General features: G+C 37.9%; 1 protein-coding gene across 50 annotated transcripts in view; it reads right to left on the reverse strand.

The window, feature by feature from the left end:
• ANK2 (ankyrin 2) overlaps positions 1-19,884 on the reverse strand; it is a 655,140-nt gene that overhangs the window by 186,582 nt on the left and 448,674 nt on the right. For all 50 annotated transcript variants that reach the window (XM_044224180.1, XM_044224185.1, XM_044224181.1 and 47 more), the window contains one exon: positions 9,400-9,501. In XM_044224180.1, the coding sequence (XP_044080115.1) occupies positions 9,400-9,501 (102 nt within the window). The remainder of the gene's footprint in view (positions 1-9,399; positions 9,502-19,884) is intronic.

Here is a 19,884-nt window from a genome sequence, read left to right on the forward strand (position 1 = left end):
TAAATCTTGCCTTTGTATATTTATCACTGACTCATTTAATATTTCAATCAACTCATCTTGAAAGAGGGCATTGAAAACCTGGATTTTGGGGTGCCTGAGTGGCTCAGTCAGTTAAACAGCTGCCTCTGGCAGGTCATGATCCCAGGGTCTTGGGATCCAGCCCAGCATCAGGCTCCCTGCTCAGCAGGAAGAATCTTCTCCCTCTCCCTTTGTCTTCCAGTTTGTGCTCTCACTCTCTCCCTGCCAAATAAATAAGTAAAATCTTAAAACAAAAACCAAACCAAACCTGGATTTTCTCCCTCTAACATAGAATTTATCAAAATCAGTAAGCAAAAAGAAGTATGTATCAGAACCAATCAGTAGCTTTTTTTTTTTTTTTTTTTTTTTAATGAAATATAAGAACTTCTCAGTGCTGCAGCCTGGAGGGGATGTGCCTCCAGGGGGCAAGGATGAGACTGAAGACAGGGAAAGAGTGGCAGAATCTCAGAGGGAAGGAAAGCAAGAAGAGGGAACAGGACCTAAAAAAAGTTCCATAGCTAATACCAGTATGTGCCCTACCCTCCTACTTCTTCTTCTTCTTCTTTTTTAGATATTTTATTTTAAGTAATCTCTACACTCAACACAGGGCTTGAGCTTACAACCCTGATATTAAGATTTGTATGCTCTACTGACTGAGTCAGCCAGGTGCCTCCCCATCCTCCTACTTCGAAGGAGGCACAAGTGAAGAAACAAATTTGTACAAAATATTAAACTCAGATAAAAACATAGTACAGAATTTAAATTTAATGTAGACTAGAGAAAGCTTAAATTCAAAACAAAATAACCATTGAATATTATTCACATATTAAAACATTAACTGAACACTTACAGTATGCCAAACTGTGCTAGAAACCAAATTTACATTTCAAGGTACCCATATAAAATAAAAATCTAGTCATATTATTAGAGAATTACAATGACTTCTAATTTTCTCCCCATTTTTTATAATTTTAATTAAAAACTAGCCAAATGTGGTGTGCTGGACCCTAAAAGAACACGGGGAGAGTAAGGAAGGAGCCATCAAACAATGAAGTTGGTTTTAGGTATCTTCCAAGGAACACAGCATTACGCTGCTTTCCATAATTACAAAATGATTCCTACAAATGGCATCTCATATCAATTTCCAGTTTTCTAAGACTCACAAGCTGGCTTAGTTTATCCTCTGAGCATTCACAAAGTTAGGTTCTTTTTCCAATTTATTGCATTTGTGTTCTCTGTTTATCTTCCCGGCATGGTTTATCATGGGCGAGAATCAAATCCTATTGACCTATGTAACCTCTATATTTAACGTGGCACATAGCACAAGGAAAAGGATACCTCAGTGTTTGTGCACTGGGGGAGCTAATGAATAGTATGTACCCTATGGAGGTTAAGTAGGAGACTGCTTCATTCACCCAGTTATTCTACTCTGTTCAGGATATGTAGTCGTGCATCGACAGATCAGGTACAAATATGTCTATCTCTTAGCCTCTGGAAACACAACCAGGAAAAGTTCACTCTCTGAAGCTGAAGCTGGCTAACACGAACATGCATAAGAGGAAATTAGATCCTGAGAGAAGCACTTCATCTAAAGGGGCTTTTCTCAGTCTGGAATCCCTTGATGTGTTCTTAAGGATCTCAGGCTTCTCTGAGAATGTTTTATTTGACATTTTCATTTTAGCACCAATCAAAAAACGTAATAGAAGTATATTCTGGATCATCTGGATAATCACATTTAATTAAATATCATCTAGTAATTTCTTGGTCATGTTTATGACTGTGTCAATTGACGTCAAGTGATTACTGAAGGAACACCCAAATTTTAATGAAGTATTTCTCAAACCAAAGCATGTGGATATATTCTCAAGGTTCCAAAAAAAGGCTCCTCTCCGCTTAGAAGAAATATTGCCTTAAGACATGGTTTGTAAACATAACCTGATAAAGCTTTCCTTCCATCTAGAAAGCAGAATAGAAGTTTGAAGAGGCATGACCAGAACTTTCCTAAGTATTACACAGAATTACAAGTTCTCTGAAAGAAATAATGAAAATTCTGATTAAGTAGGAAGCAATGAACTTATTAGAACTTCCTCCAAACCTGTCCATCGGGCTGCTCTAGTCTGAGTGAAATCATCAGTTATGGCCATACGACTTAATTAAATTCCATCTAACTACAATCCACAGAGCCCTACTTTGGTCTCCTGAGTGTACCTAACACAATGGGTTTTCACACATATAATGTGAGCCCCCAGTAGTCTCCTTCTGAGATAGAGAAGTATGTTGAGCAGATAGATTATAAGGTGTACAGTACAGTGATAAGCATATTATGGACATGCAACAAAGGTAACTATTATTTGACACCATAGGTATTATTATTTCTCACTTCAAGAATGGACAATTTGAGACTCAGATTAATTTAAGTGACTGGCCAAATGTCTGGGTCCATTCATTCATTTATCATTTATTTATCAACTATAAACCGGATACATCTTGTGTGCCCATCCTCACTTGCTAGAGCTACATTCCATGAATAATCTTTAAAATCATCTTATTTGTCCCCTTCCATGTACCCTCAGTTCTCGCCTTTCTCTATCTGGACTCCACATGCTTAGCTAAGCCACATTCCTCGTCATATATGACACTCTATAAATAACTGCCTGTGAGTCCATGTCTGACTATGGCTGCAGGAAAACACACATCCATGCGAGCTGGTCCCCATCCCCCGAGCAGGTTCTCAGTGCTGCCTGGCAGTCATGCTCTGCCGCCCTTACTCTCTCCTCCACTCTCCTTTTTTTTTTTTAAAGATTTTATTTATTTATTTGACAGAGAGAGATCACAGTAGACAGAGGCAGGCAGAGAGAGAGAGGGTAGCAGGCTCCCTGCTGAGCAGGGAGCCTGATGCGGGACTCGATCCCAGGACCCTGAGATCATGACCTGAGCTGAAGGCAGCGGCTTAACCCACTGAGCCACCCAGGTGTGCCTCCTCCACTCTCCTTGATGAGTGGTAGGAAACACTCATCAGTTAATGAATCTCAACCTCTCAGTTAATGCATCTTCAACCCTCATTATTCTCCTTGTGACCTTAACCTTCATCCCTGACTCCTCTCTTTTGTGCTTATCCCACATTAAATCCACCCCAAAAATCCATCAGCTCTATCTTCAAAATGTATCCAGAACCCAACCAGGTCTTACCATCTCTCCTGCCTGTTGCCCAGGTCTAGAACATTTCATCTCTGACCTCAAGTATTACCAAAGTGTTTCCTCCTCTGCCCTTTCTCCTTTTCAGTCTGAGGGTTACTATTTAAACCTAAGTCAGCTTAGGTCACTTCTCTGCTAAAAACCCTCTAATCACTCCTCCTCTCTCTTGGAATTAAAGCCAAAGTTCTTAAAGTAGCCTACAAGGTCTTATATGATGACTTGGTGCCACTGATGGCTTTCCCTGACCTACTTCTCCTCCCCTGATCTCCTACTACTCTGGCTACCCCACCCTTCTTGGTGGACCCAGAGCACATCAGGCATGCTTCCTCCCTAGGGTTTTCTCACTGGTCAAGCCTTCTTCTAAAATATATTCCCTCCCAACAGTGCAGGGCTTCCTTGGTCAAATTCTTCAGGCATTCTTTTAACCATCCTACCTAAAATGACACACTGCTTCCCTTTCACTCCCTCTCCTTTTCCCTTGTTGTATTCTTTCCCTGCCATTTTATTACAGTTTCTCTTTTCACATACTTTACTTTTTTGTTTGGTGATTATCTCTCTTTTCTCAGGTTGTAGATTCTAAGCTATACAAGAGCAGGTTTTGGTCTCTGCTTTCACTGCACCTAGAACAGTGCCTGCCATACAGTAAACACACATCACATGTTTGAATAAATAGATGAACAAACCGTGAGCCTTAATTCAGATTGGCAGAAAGAATGTGACTATAATGTTATTATAATATCTGAGATGAATTAGGGAGAATGGACGGTCCTGGAGTTATGTATTAAAATCCATGTCTTTGGGGCTCCCTGGTGGTTCAGTCACTTAAGTGCCTGGCTTCGGCTCAGGTGATGATCCCAGGGTCCTGAGATCATGTCCCACATCAGGCTCCCTACTCAGTGGGAAGTCTGCTTCTCCCTCTCCCTCTGTCAAATAAATAAATAAAATCTTTTTTTAAAAAGTCCATGTCTTTTAGTCATAGGAAGAGAGCATTCAACAGAATTTCCATAACATAAATTGTTCTGTTTTCATCTAAACCACTGAAGGAGAATACTTCAGAAGACAGTCACAGAAATACTTTGCATGAAGCTACCTCTGGCATTTGTTAAATGAAATAAGAGTTGCACTTCAAACCTCTTCATAAATTTGTGAGACAAAATGTTTTAGAGTTAGGGACAAGTAGCTGATGAAAAGTCTCTACTGGAATTACTTTGCATTGAACAACTCTCAACACTGAAATGAAAATTCTGGGGTGCTTGGTTGGCTCAGTCAGTTGAGTGTCTGACTCTCGGTTTTGGCTCCGGTTATGACCTCAGGGTTGTGGGATTAGGCCCCACACTCTCAAAAATATTTTTGAGAGAGAATGAGAGAGCAGGGTGTGAGGGGGAGCAAACTCTGAGCTGAGCATGGAACCCAGTGTGGGGCCTAATCCCACAACCCTGAGGTCATAACCGGAGCCATGATCTCGGGGTCCTGGGAGCGAGTCCTGCATCGGGCTCTCTGTTCAGCGGGGAGCCTGCTTCCTCCTTTCTCTCTGCCTGCCTCTCTGCCTGCTTGTGATCTCTCTCTGTCAAATAAATAAATAAAATCTTTAAAAAAACAATAATAAATAAATAAATACATAAAATCTTAAAATAAAAAACACTGAAAACTTTAAGTGCTCAAAATACTGGGCAGACATTATTCAAATCTAGTCTGAATCAGCATTACTCAGTATAGAGCAAGGACCAGTATTAATGCCCTAAAGAGAATTAGAGAATAATACAGAATCCAAAAACAAAAGGGCACGTATAACCAGAACCAAACAGATGCACCACTATTTGCTTCTTCTAGATGAGAGGTCGAATGATAAATACATGACAATATTATTTGCAGATATGTCTGTGCCCCATTTAACTGGTTAAGAAACTAGATATAGTTCATTCCATAGTCCATTAATTCTAGGAGTTCAATTCTCAAGTATTCATCTTTGTTGCCTTTATAAATTCACAGACTAATATAATTGGTTTTGGTATTTTTTAAAGAAGGTCCAGACTGGGTGGATCCAAATGGCATTGGTAAAAGAGATTTTAATACCAGAAAAAATATTTAATTTAAACCAGATAAAAAGAAACTGTTACCAAATTGCTACTAAATGTGACCTTTCCTATTTGATGACACAAGCTACGGGAATACCTTTTATGATCTGTTCTGCCTATGAGAACCAGCATCACTTTTGCTAAAGCTTAGGTGGAGAATCAATATAAAAATATTATACTATTATAATAAGGATTATCATTTGCCACTATTTATTGAATGCATATTTTCCTAAGCAATTTGCAAACATCTCATTTAATGATCACAACAATCCTCTGACTCCAGTGTTGTTAATGATCCCGACTTCACATCGAGAAAACTGAGTCCTGAAAAAACTGAATGCCCAGAGTCACATAGCTGGTTAAGTGAATAAAATGAGAATTTGGATTCCAGCACCCATATTCTTAAAGTGATTTCCAAAAGTGCTTTGTGGTCTGAGTCATAACTATGTGAACATATGACAAAGTCACTGTTGGGTGTACCTTCTTGTTGGTAAAGGCCTGGGATTTTGGAACATTAATATTATTTTGAAAATGGTGCTTTGTTTGACCTTGCCTTCTGTTTCTGAGAAAGGAAGTACAGGATCTAACTGATAATTCTGAATCTTTACACTTTGGCAGTAAAGGGTCAAGACCAAAAATCAGGACACGTCAAAAACTGTTAACTTTCGGTGTCATATCTAGAAGTATGGCCAATAAATGATAAGTGATATACTTTATTTTAAAGTCACTGCAGTGAAACCAATAAATGTTATACATGGGAAAAGCACCTGAATCTTCTGAGCCTTTTATTGATTTTTAACTGGCTATACATTTTTTATGAAAAGATTATAGAGTCTATTTTTAATGTTTGCATGTTAACCTTTTTTGTAATATTATTAGACTGTGAACAAGGACTAAAATAAGAAAAGCATTAAATATACATGAGTTTCAGATAGGGAGCAAATGCTAAGATTTATTCACTCTTCTAAGTGTACAAGAGATAACAAAATAAATAAATTACTAGTTTAATCTTTTAAAGAAAACAGAAGTTAAGAGATTTGTAACTACTTAGAAAAGAAAAATGAAGACTTGAAGTTTAGTTTTTGTTTTTGTTTTTAAAAAATTGCTCTGTGCCAAAATTAAGAATTTTTCTCATATCCTTGAAATGATTAAAAGCCAAATCATATTCTTGGATTAAATTTCAAAATTCTCATGGTAGTTAAGAGATAAATTTTATAAAGAAAAATTTTTCATCCAAATTTTAGTTTAAGGAATCTCAGAACGCCAACACATGTGATATTTTTGGAAAGCTGGTGCAGCCCAGATTGCCTTTCATTGAGAAATACAGCAGGGTACAGAAAGTCCTGGTTTCTATGTTACATGCCATGATGCTCCCCAGAAACCCAGGCTTACTAGCAAAATAATGGACACTTTTTCTTCTCTTCTTTCATATGCCCTTTTAGCTTTGAGCTTTTACATATTTAAACATAGCAGTATTTTGGCTAAAGAGTTGCCTCTTTTGCCTTCCTAGTTGTTTAGAAATTATTTTCTACATTTTATTTGCATTTTAGTCATAATCCTGGTAGTGCTGCTCTTTGACTTAAAAGTTCTTTTACCTATGGGGGGCTTGGGTGGCTCAGTTGTTTGGTGGTCAGCTCTTGGTTCCAGCTCAGGTCATGATCTCATGGGTCATGAAATTGAGCCCACCATCAGGCTCTGCACTCAGTAGGGAGTCTCCTCGGGGGATTATTTCCCTCTGCCCCTCCTCCAATTTGGGTTTTTTTTTTTTTTTCCTATGTCTCTGTCTCTGTCTCTCTCTCTCTCTAATAAATAAATCTTCAAAAATATAAAAACTAGGGGTGCCTGGGTGACTCAGTGGGTTAAGCCTCTGCCTTTGGCTCAGATCATGATCTCAGGGTCCTGGAATCAAGCCCCACATTGGGCTCTTTGCTCGTTGGGGAGCCTGCCTCCCCCTCTGGCTCTGCCTGCCTCTCTATCTGCTGGTGATCTCTCTCCTTGTCAAATAGATAAATAAAATCTTTTGAAAAAGTGTACTTATAATTTAAAAAATATATATAAAAACTAAAATTAGGGCACCTGGGTGGCTCAGTGGGTTAAACCTCTGCCTTCGGCTCAGGCCATGATCTCAGGGTCCTGGATTGAGGCCCGCATCAGGCTCTCTGCTCAGTGGGGAGCCTGCTTCCACCTCCCTGCCTACTTGTGACCTCTCTCTTTCTCTCTCAAATAAATAAAATCTTTTAAATAGATAAATAAATAAAAACTAAAATTATTTTGACTATTATTATGTTAATTTAAGGATGAATCAAGTTCTTTTTACATTAACAAGGGTAGATTAAAAAAAGATCTGAGTTTCAAGATAAATGAAACTACACTATACACTCTGAAGGAGGATCCCGCTATCTTGGGACCATATCTTGCTGTGGAAAACACTAGCACATGGGAGACAGACAGATTTGCATGAACCTGGGAACATCACTTAACCACTTGCAGGTTCTGTTTCTGCATTTGTAAATTTCAGCAAATGCCTACTTCATAACATTTGTCTCTGCTGTTGATGAAGCATCACATATAAAACCCCCAGCAGAAAGCCTGATACACAGTGTCTAGTTAACATTAGTCACTTTATTTCTCTAATCTCTATTTACTCTACATTCTTGAATAATAATAAAGACCAACATCAGACAACAAGACTTACTTTATACCTAGCAAATTCAGATGATTGAGGAGACTTGATCTCATATGCTGTATGGAGTTCAATTTTAATTTTTCTGATTCTTGGTGAATTCTATATAGTAATTATAAATGTAAACCCTAAAAATTTCTTTCCATAATTTCACAATTTAATTTACCTTGCAACCCAGTGATAGAAGAGTGAGTGTGTTATTACCTTGTTTTAGAGATTAAAAAAGTGTTCATTTCTGAATTGAAATGACCTGATAAAAGTGGAAACGGAATTTAAATTTCAGTCACTGGGCTCTCAGTTTTGTGTGGTTTCATGATGCTGTGTTAGTTTTTACAAAATAAATGTTCTTCCCTTTTATAGCAACATGTTATTGGAGAATTGGCTACTATAAGAAAAATATGTTAGGCATTAAAAACTTGTTGAGGTAGCTCAAGAAGTTAGGTTGGTCTATGGAGCAGATAAAAACTGAGTATCATTTACTTTCTGTTAGCTTTAAATCAGCCAGTACTATTCACTTCCCAGTCAGCTCTGTCAAACACACACACACACACACACACACACACCAACATTTAGCACACTGTAGTGAACACTGAAGGCTACTGGACTCTTTATTCATGGCATAAAAAATCTTCGTCAAAAATAGCACAAAAATCTCAACATCCATGGAACCAAATAATATCCAAAATGTATACTATTATCTAGAGTCCTTATTGAATGAATACGATAAATGAATAATCCAAACACTTCATTTAGGCTAACAGTTTCAAACTCTTCTCATTCTAACCCATATTTTAAAACTAATTAGAGAGAAGGGGGGAAATAATTTTTATTTTATTCTGTCATCTCTTTTTTTTTGAGACAGAGAGAAAGAGAGCATGTGCATGTAAGGGTGGGGAGGGGCAAAGGGAGAGGGAGAGGATCTTAAGCAGCCTCCATGCTGGGGTGGAGACTGATGCGGGGCTCGATCTCACAACCCCAGAGATCATACCCTGAGCTGAAATCAAGTCAGATGCTTAACTGACGGAGCCACCCAAGCGCCCCTTTTCTCTTATTTCTTTATCCTACATTTTAACACTCAGTTGTCCATGAGTAAAACGCATATGGCAGAGAAGAAAAGAAACCAGAGTCTGGATTACCGGTTGATGATAAATGAGAAATAAAACATTAGTCTCGGTCAATATTCCAGCTGACAGCAGCACTGACTAACATTCGGTTGTTATTTCTGATCTATCTCCTTTGCTGCAGTCTTAGGTCTAGATACAACCATCTGAGGCTTCAGAAGCTGGTGAAGGGATGAAAATGGGCTTTTGTAAGTCTGAGTCACTGATATTTTAGTAAATGCAATAGACAGAAAAATAACCTGGGGCTCCTGGCATACATCTCTAGACCAAGAGTGTTTCTTCACTGTGTACAGAGCCATGTCCTTACCTGATTGCAGGTATTGATGTCTATGCCCCCTTTGAGATATTCCACTACTTTGTCCAGGTTGCCTGCTCTGGCAGCACGGAGGAAGCTTGCATTGCTGTCAGACTACAAGAAAGAAAGAAAGAAAGAAAAAAAAGACCTCCAGTGAATTATTGTTAAATAAGGACATACAAAAAACAGAAAAAGTCAAAAATGTTTACAATGCAAGTAAGAAAAACTTTGGCTGCAAACACTCCAATCTTGAGTTAAAAACACTGAATAATAATTCCCAGGATAGGGTGGCAACTTTGTAGTATTTCTAGAGATGTTTTTTAAAGTCAACGGGAAATACGTTCTGCTATATTAAAGATGTAAAAGAACTCAAAATAAAAATCATTACTGCTTTATTTTAAATCTTCAGCCACATTTGAAGATGAATTTACACGACTCCCAAATCCAAAGCTACCCATTCATTTTAGCTTCAGGATGCTTGTGACCTTATAGTGAGCCTAATGTCAAGTCAAAAAGGAGTTGGAAAAGTAAAAGAAATTAAAGGGACTGGCCTTCTTTTTTTTTTTCTTTTTCCTTTACCGTTTTGGTTTCTCAGATGAGTCTGAGGGAAAATGCTGAGTATGGGTCATTTGGCAGTCATCTGTCCTCATTACAAGGGAAAAACAGAAAGCTCCAAGGATGCTTTGAGGAAAGAGGATAGCACTAGTTGGCAGGTGTGGACTAGGCCAATGCAAATTTTGTGATCCCAGTGATTTTGGAAAAACAAGATTAAATTTAACCCAGCTGACACAATACCAGACGAAAATCCCTTGGTAAAGATAAGCACTTATAATGGAGTCTGCTTTTTAACTCCTCTTCTTCCCCCAGGGACTCTCAAAATCTGATCCTGGAAGAAACAGCTGAATTTTCACCACAGAATGTCCAGAGGAGAGTTGCTCCAGACCTGAAGCTACAGTCACCCAGCCGCACTCGCTCACTTGCAGAGCCTGACTTGCGAATCTTAACCCAGTAACTTTGATAAACTTTGTTAGGTCCTAGAACACTGGTGTAACTTTATATAACTCTTCCGGCGGTAGTAACTCTTCCGGCGGTATGGTATCTGACTAAAGAAGATGTGGTAACATGAAAAGGGATGTCCTGACCTACTAGGACGTGAGACACAGTTGTGACAGCTCATAATCCCGCACTCTCCCAGGAGGCTCCCCTGCCTCTCTCTCTCAAAGAATGTGTTTGGCAGGGGCTCCTGGCACACTCTTTCAGACCTATTCATTATGACTGGTGATGATGTACAGAGATAGAAATGGAAGTATTTTCTCTGGGAGTCTCAAATTGGGAATTATTTGCATATTGTTAAAATGATTTACACATGGGAAGATGGAAAGTGGTAGGACCAAATTACCTCACATTTAACCCAAATACCATAATGACATGTATTTACAAATCGGACAGATAGTGTATGAAGAGTGGAAGGTATGACTGAAATCTATACATCTGGAATTCATGCTCTGATGCTTCAGAAGTGGATCATGGTCTGGCTGCTATCTGACCGTTCTTCCCTCCCTACGAGGCCACCATGCCTCACTCTTTGTCCCTCCTGAGAGCCATGCCCATGGCAGGGTGCCCTAAGTATATCTGCAGTGCTGAAATGACTGAGTTGTGACTCATTTTAAAATGACTGCTCTATAAAATTATTTTGTGGTTTGTGGCAAATTCTAAACTCCAGGGAGATTTTCTACCTCAGGTTTCTTGCCACAGCACTTACAAGGGAAAGATAATGGTAGGCATTATGTTCTGTCAATATCTCACAGGAAACATCATTTACTGTAAAACAACTAAAGTTAAATAATATTTGGGCATACAAAGTATGACATTATTTGCCATATATAGTTTTAAAATTAGATCTATGTACTATATGTTATATATAATATTAAAAATTATGCCTAGAAACTACTGCTGTGTTGTACATGGGGCTTAATAATTACAGTTGACATTTATCATTCACTGGGGGTCAGGCACAGAGCTAAGGGAGTCAGCTAAATGTAGTATATCCTTAATATTCATGATAATATTATGAGAGAGAACCTATTCTTATGCTCATTTAATAAGTGAGGAAAAGGTTTAGAAGGTTTCCAAAGTCACCCAATTATTCAGTGGAAGATGCAAGATTTAACTTATGTTTATCAGCCCAGAGCTAGTCTTAACAGCTACTCTATCTCACCCCTCCAAAGCATCAAGGCAGAAGCTACTACAGATACCTGACCTAGGAGCTACAGGTCTGTTTCAGTTGTGAGAACCACTGTTAAGCTCTTGGTCTACATATCTGCTCTGTAAATCATACCACTTGCTAAAAAGAGTTCCTCAGCTGGAGAGAGAATTCCTGGCTGACATCCCTATCCCCACATCTCTCAGCCATCTATACACCTAGGAAATGTAAGAGCTAGGAGCGCCTGGGTAGCTCAGTGGGTTAAGCCTCTGCTTTCGGGTCAGGTCATAATCTCAGGGTCCTGGGATTGAGCACCGCATTAGGCTCTCTGCTCAGCAGGGGAGCCTACTCCGCCGCACCACACCCCCCCCCCCCGCCGCCGCCTGCCTCTCTGCCTACTTGTGATTTCTCTCCCTCTATCTCTCTCTGTCAAATAAATAAATACAATCTTTAAAAAAAAATTAAGAACTGGCTTGAGAAAAACTACTTAAAACCATAAGCATATGGGAATGAGGAAAGAGGTGGTAAAGTACACACTGCATCAAAAAAGCCAGGGGGTGCCTGAGTGGCTCAGTGGGTTAAAGCCTCTGCCCTCGGCTCAGGTTGTGATCCCTGAGTCCTGGGATGGAGCCCCGCTTTGGGCTCTCTGCTCAGCGGGAAGCCTGCTTCCTCCTCTCTCTCTTCCTGCTTCTCTGCCTGCTTGTGATCTCTGTCAAATGAATAAATAAAATCTTAAAAAAAAAAAAAGCCAGCTGACTATCTCTATCTACAAGCCTAATATGATTAAACTCAGGAACTAACATCAGGGTGCCCCTATGATTCCTTTGAAAAAAAGAATATCATGCATAAGTAGAGCTAGAGGGAGCACTTGATCCCAAAGGGTTGACGAAACCCCTGCAGACATGACTGCGGGCACTTAAAGGAAGGTGTTGGTCAGAAGGGAGCTGGAGCAGTGGGCAGTGCCCAACAGACCCTCCTAGAACCTTCCTTAGGGAATAGGCATGACATGGAAGATTGCTTTTGCCCTTATATAACTGGTTTTCATAACTGCTTTTCACTTTTCTAAAGCAAACTTCTCAAATGTAGGTGCAAGTCAAAGACTTGCATCCAATCCCTGGAATTTTAGCAAAATAAATTCCCAGTGTTCTGGAGGGTCTAGACCCAATGGAAATGTGACATCTGAGCCATCCGGCCAGGGATGCCTTCAACAATGAGTCATGGTGGCCTTTGCTATGAGTTGGATTCTTTCAGAACCCGTTAAAAAATTGGTTTTCTGGAAGTGAGAAAATGCATTATAAATGCATTTTGCAAATGCAATAAATGGAAGTGTTATTAGAAAACAGTTCCAGAACATGGGTTTCAAGAACAAAATTAAAAGGAGATTTCAAATTTTATGTACAGATATTGACATCATTTTAGATGAAAAGCATAGACCTGCATGGAAATATATATTCTTTTCCCACTTCCACACAGACACAAGCATACCATCCCTTACAATGAGGTCAATCTGTGATTAAAGCACTTGACACAAGAGCTTAAGATAAACAGTAGTCAGTCTGGTACCTTCAGTCAACACAGAGATGAAAGAGGATTCAGGGACTCAAGGTGAAAGATACAGCAACTTTTACTATACCATGTTTCCCTCTGAGTATGACTAAAGGAATTATTTCCAAATTAAGCATAACCAGGGGGAAGTATGCTTTCAAAATAGATTGTTGTCTCTTGGATCAACCAGAAGATTTCACATATAACAGCTCAATAAAGAGAAAATGAGGCAATAGCAGCTCTTTGGGGGAAAGTCTCCAACAAATGTAAAACTAACCTCTGTCGGCTCTGCTGCTTTATGTCCCTAGGACTCCCAAATCCTAAAACCAATTTTAATTATGCTTAAAAAGTCTGATTCTGGACAAAGAATTCAAGTGCTGAGCCGCACTTATTTTAATCTGCAACAGATGGATGTCATTAAAACTTGCCCCTTTTACTACCCTGGTGTGGCATCTGAAGCCAAGAAAGAAAAATTTCCTTTAAAATTCCTCTTGACACAGTTCTGTACATTTTTTGTATCAGAATGTTAGAAAAACAGAATACTTTCTTAGCACCCAGCAGGGTGGACATGAGAGGCAAGAGGAATGTGCCTTCACAGAGACACACTGTATCCTAAAGAAGTACTTCCCCAAAGTCCAGAGGCATACTCACAGGCTTCCACAAGTTTGCCACAGGGTGTTTTTTGTTTTTGTTTTTGTTTTAAGTTCTGTGCTTACATTTCAATAATAACCTAACATAAATAAAAGCATGTTCCAGGTCATCTAGACGGTTACCCTTTAAAGAATACAACCATGTAATTTGGGTATAAACCTTTGTGCTTATCATTCAGCGCATAACAAGAGAAGTAGAGATGACACATAGATGCAGATATGCAAAACGGTTTGCTGTGGGGCAGAGTATGATCAGAGAATCTGATCATTACACACGGCAGGACGGCACACATGATGAAACAAAAGAACAGCAGTCAGCAGCCATATTAAAGTGGCAAATAAACATAAGGCTCAGACGCTGTCTTTGCACGGTTCAACTCACATCAACCATTAGCAGCGAGTGTAATAGAACATCCGTGGTGAGACATTTCTCAATTCCCAATTCTCACTTTCACTGGATTACGGATGTACAAACCTGCACTGCAATACTAATTTCATCTCCAAGTAAATAGAGCTTTAAATGTTTATCAAATGGCATGCCAGTGAAACTGACATTAGTAAATTTCTCTGATAGCTTGAAGTTTTATTACTCTGAAGTGAAAAACAAAACCTTACAGGATTAATGATAGTTTGTATAACCTAGACAGAAAAGATACCCGTTATGTTATTTTCATCAAAGTCAAATTCAGAAGCATATTAAAATATAGATATCTGAGGCTAACCTCTTGATTATTAAGCCCAATATCTTATTTAGTTTTAGTCAGTTCTACCCATTCTATTTAATTGGAATCAGGGATTTGAAGAATGCTCATTTTGTGGTTTTGTTTATGCTTAATTTGTAAAACCTTCCTTTTAGTAATGGTTTAAGGGTTTTAGGAGTTTTGTGTCCTTTGCGTTTACATTTAAATTAACACTATGTAAGATAACAAACCTAGAGGTCATGAACTTGTTTTTGTACTTTGAAAGAGTAGACGACATTATTAAAGTTTGAGAAACACCAGTCAAATAGTGTAAGTCGGCCAGCAGCCTCTACTGGCCCAACCAAAGACAGCAAAGCAGAGAACTTCCTTTATTCTGGCTTACAGTAGACCCTCCACACATATTGGCTGATTAACCTCAAGGAAAGCACATTTCCCTGTGGAATTTTAATAATTTGCTTATTTTCTTAGGATGCAGCTATTCCTTTATAAAAACAGGATGGTTTATCGGCCTAGCTGAGATCCACATTTTTAGAGTAATACAAAATAAATAAAATTTATTAAAATCACTTGGGGGGAAAACCTTAATAGGAATATCATGAAATAGAGGACAGTTCTACAATTCCTTAGGTCTTGTCCTAGGAATGCTGGAAAAGTTAACTCCATGTCCACCAAATCAAGTTGTATGATAAGTCTTTGTGTATCTCAGTTTCCTTATTAAAAAATAAGGGTACTTCATAGAGTTGCTGGAAGAATTAAATAAAATTATTTGATGGCGCTTGGCCCAATGACAGGCACAGAGGACACACTGAGCTTATTTTATAATCGTGGTTTTTCTTGTAAATGATAAATGAAAATAAGAACAGCAAATCTAAGTATAGATGCATACGCATGATCTTCTTTAAATATGAAGGCTGTTGCCAGAAGACCAAAGTATTTCAAAATACTTTGATGTGTGCAGGCACAAAAGGACAAAAAGGGAACCAGAATGGTAGAGGTGTGGTCTGTTTCCAATAATAAAGATTTTACAAGGCATCCTCTTTGTGATATATCAATGCTCTTACTTAAATAACCATACTTCTGTAGGAGTGCTAGATTGTATAAATAATTGAGGTCTTCTAGTAGATCAAATTATTATCACTGTCTTGTTATAAAACAAAATTGGGGTCAATTGAGAACTGCATACTAAGTGTACTAGTAATTTTTAGAAATGATTTCACAAGTCGTCTTCCTGCAGTTAGAACACACATATGACAGGTAAAACACGACACCACAAAATTCCACTTGGTAACTTCAATTCAGCTGCCACTAACAAGAAAATCTGCTATAGACCATAAGTTTGTACACTCTAGCTCCAGCATGCAGATTAACCTACATTTTTAGTGTCATTTCAGTATGTCTTTAGATTGCTACTAAGTACAAAATACTGACAGGTCATCTAATATTCAAAGAGTGTTAATGCAACTTCCTCAGATTCTTCTTATTCCAGCAACGTATGTGCTAAGAAAATGGGTGGAAATAGAGGTGTTTTCACTGGAATATAGATATCATTTTGCTTTTAAAATATTATTTAAAATAATTATGACACATAAAATTGAGACTTGGGACCAGAATAATAACTAAGTTTAATGAAACAGAAAACTTCTACCTGAATATTTTAAGCATATATCTCATTGTACATGAGATTGTTTGAAATTACATCTTGATATAAAGACAAGGTATTTTTTTCCTTTAGTATTGCATTTGACATTGATTTTTTTAAAAGATTTTATTTATTTGTGAGAGTGAGCCCTCATAGGAGCTGGGGGTGGGTGGCGGCAGAGAGAGCAGAAGAAGCAGACTCCCCACTGAGCAGGGAGCCTGAGACAGGGCTCCATCCCAGAACCCCAGGATCATGACCCAAGCTAAAGGCAGACACTTAAATGTCTGAGCCACCCAGGCACCCCTTAACACTGATTTTTACTAGCACACTAGATAAATTATTTCACTCATAAATGCTTTCCTTAAGATTATCACTTGTAAAAAATAAGAACCAAATACAGCATACCAATTCTATCCCTTTCAAAACATTAAGGCTATTTCACAGTACTATGTGAAGATTCATAGACCCCTTGTACAACTCTTAAATTTTAAAAGAGAATAAAGCTGGAATATTATGCAGCAATAGGAATAGGAATGAATATAAACCACATCTATACATAGCCTCAACAGCTCTCATAAAAACAATGTCAAGCAAGACAAGTCAGACTTTAAAAAAAGAACATTTATATGAATCCATTTATTAAAGTTCAAAAATTGGCAAAACTAATCTATACTGTTAGGAGTTAGAATAGTAGAATGTGGGGGCACCTGGGTGGTGGAGTTGGCTAGGCAGCTGATTCTTGCTCGGGTGAATCTTGGCTGATTCTTGGTTTCTCCACATTGTGTGTGGAGTCGGCCTGAGGCTCTCCTTACCTCTTCCCTTGGCCCTCCCCACCTGTCACTCTCTCTCTCTTAAAAAAAAAAAAAAAAAAAAAAGAATAGTAGATTCTGGAAGGAGGCAGTACAACACATTGGTTGCAGATAATGTTCTAGTTCTACTTCCTAGTTCTGGGTATTGTAAATGGGTATGACAAATATCAAGATGAACATTATAATTTATGCAGTTTTGAATGTATGTTATAATTAAATAAAATGTTTACTTAAAAAAGATGGTGACATTGAAAACTAAGTTGTTTTCAACTTACATAATGGTAACAAAATCACTGAAGACTAAATAGAAGAAAACGTTAGTATTCAAAAGCAGTATCTTTTTGTCACCATGGAGACATTTTTTCTAATGCAGAATGTTCATATTATGCAAGGCTTTCATGATAATATATTTAAGGCACTACTCGGGCAAAAAAAAAAAAAAACAGTGCAGAGTACTAAAAATCCACAATTTTGTTCTTTAACTGAAAATGTTTCCTAAGTCAAATTTTAGAGCATTTTTTTATTAATTGTTATGATGTCTATGGAGCTTCGCAACTATAAAAACCTTTTGATACAATTTGATCATACATTGACTACATTCTTCCTTTAGCAGTAGTGGTTATTCCATTTTTCTAATCTTTTGTACATATCATACAAACAGTACTCCTCCGGTCTTCAAAATGCTTACTACAAATCAAAGAAGACCAGATCTGGTTCTGAGATCTCAGTTTTTAAATCTTCCAGAATAAATATAAGCAAAGTAACTTTCCACAGATAATTTTATGCCTTAAAAAATTTCTGTACACTCACTTTTCTGTGACAATTACTTTTCTGAAAATTAAACGAAATAATAATATGATGTCCTTCCTCAATGAATTAGAATTACTACACAGGAACATAAAAACCCTAAGCTAGTACAAACCATAATTCTAAACCAGAAAAGATATTTGTGATGTATACTTGATAATTATTTTATACTTCAAATTCCCTACATGATTTTGAACTTTTCACAAGTTCTTATATATGTCTATTTTTAAAAGAATTATTGAACAGAGGAAAATGAATTTCCCAGTTAATATTTTGTTACACAGAAGTCTGACTTGAAAAATGACTTTGTTTTGCTGACACTAGTTTGGCTTTAGAAAATATTTCTATATGCAGGCTCATTATTAAGATGCTTTTTATAATGAGACACATCAACACTTTCACTAAAAAGGGAACTTTTACAAATATAGGTAGAAACATTCTTTTAAATTTTTTATTTATTTATTTTTGAGAGAGAGAGAGGGAGAGAGCATGAGCACAAGTGGGTGGGGGTGGTGTGGGCAGAGGGTGAGGGAGACAAATGGATTCCCCACTGGGCTGGGAGCCAGACCCGGATCTCAATTCCAGGATGCCGAAATCATGACCTGAGCCAAAATCAAGAGTCAGACACTTAACCAACTGAGCCACCCAAGCACCTCTGGTAGGTGGAAACATTCTTAACTGCCTGTAATTCTTGTTTCCCCATTGAACTTTACGGTGAATTAAAGTAACTTCTCAAAAGGCAGAAAATCCACAGGCTTTGGCAATTCTTGCATGCCAGCGTATGTTCTGCCCATGACTGAAACACCTACAAAACTCAGACATTCCATCACTAAATACAACATGTCAATTTCTTTGGAGTTCAAATGGAAGAATGGTAAGTTTGTAGAATTCACAAGACTTACAAATCTCTACTAAGAAAATCAGAACAACAGGGAAAACAGTTTGCTGTAGCTTTAGTTCAGATGTCAGATTAAGTACCTGAGATTCATCTTAAAGACTTAATTTGAGGAGCAGTGCTGCTGAATGCTGCGGATTTTTTCAAGGGGTCAGGTAACTCTTTGGGAGGTGTCGATTACATGGACAGATTTCAGACATCACTGCCTCTGTCATGTAAGAACCTTAATGATTGCTTTAGCTAATAAACTACTGAGTGAAAGTTAATATGCCACTCTTTGAACTGGTATATTTGCAAAGTCCTGCTTTTTTCCATTCAAGATGCTGATGATGCAAAGGCAAGCAACATAGTCCACAAATCCTATACCGAATATTATAGGTTCTCCATAGTATTCCCTAATATTTTCAATAGCTAAAGTAACATGGAAATCTGCACTTGACATACCAACAATAAAAATAATGGAAACTTCGAGATCCACAATAGAAGGTGAGTAATACATACTACATCTATATACGACTGAATCCTAAACAGTTCTCTGCTATTGTTCAGGGATCTCCAGCTAGTATTAATTGCGTGTGAAGTAATGAAAAAATTAAATAGCTCATATCCCAGACCAAATCTATTTTCTAATTTCCAACTAGCTGGATATCTCTGTAAAAATGTTCTGCCAACATTAAACTCAATATGCCCCAATGAATATGGGCCAAAACATGGAAGAGCTTATCAAGCTTTTATGCAATGTTCACAAAATTTCCAAAGGAATTTCCTTTTGGACCATCACTGGTTATAAAAAGAGTAGAATTTATAAATGAATAATAACCAACTATAATAACATTTAGATCAAGAGAAAAAAAAAAAGAAAGCTTTTGATATGAGTGGGTAACAATATTAAACTCTTTAAGGAATCTTCTCCACACAAAACTCTTTTCATTCCCTGACTAATCAGCATGTTCAAATTTTACAGGACCTTTGGGGGGAAAGAAATGTTAGACTTCATCCCACTGCTGTACTTACAGATCAAGATAAATGGACCTGAATTAGGTTTTAGTCTCCCCTGAAGCCTCTTAGAACTGTCAGGATATAAAAAAACAAACCCAACCAAGTGAAAATAACTTTCATCAATTTTTTATCATCCAGGCATCCTACAGCATTAATTTACTATTGCCCTTTTGAGGTAGGCACCACATCTGTATCCCCATTTGTCTGATAATTCTTCAGACCATCTGCTCTGAAGCAGACATCACTCAA

The sequence above is a fragment of the Neovison vison genome, chromosome 11 (genome assembly GCF_020171115.1).
Source record: "Neovison vison isolate M4711 chromosome 11, ASM_NN_V1, whole genome shotgun sequence".
Taxonomy (NCBI): domain Eukaryota; kingdom Metazoa; phylum Chordata; class Mammalia; order Carnivora; family Mustelidae; genus Neogale; species Neogale vison.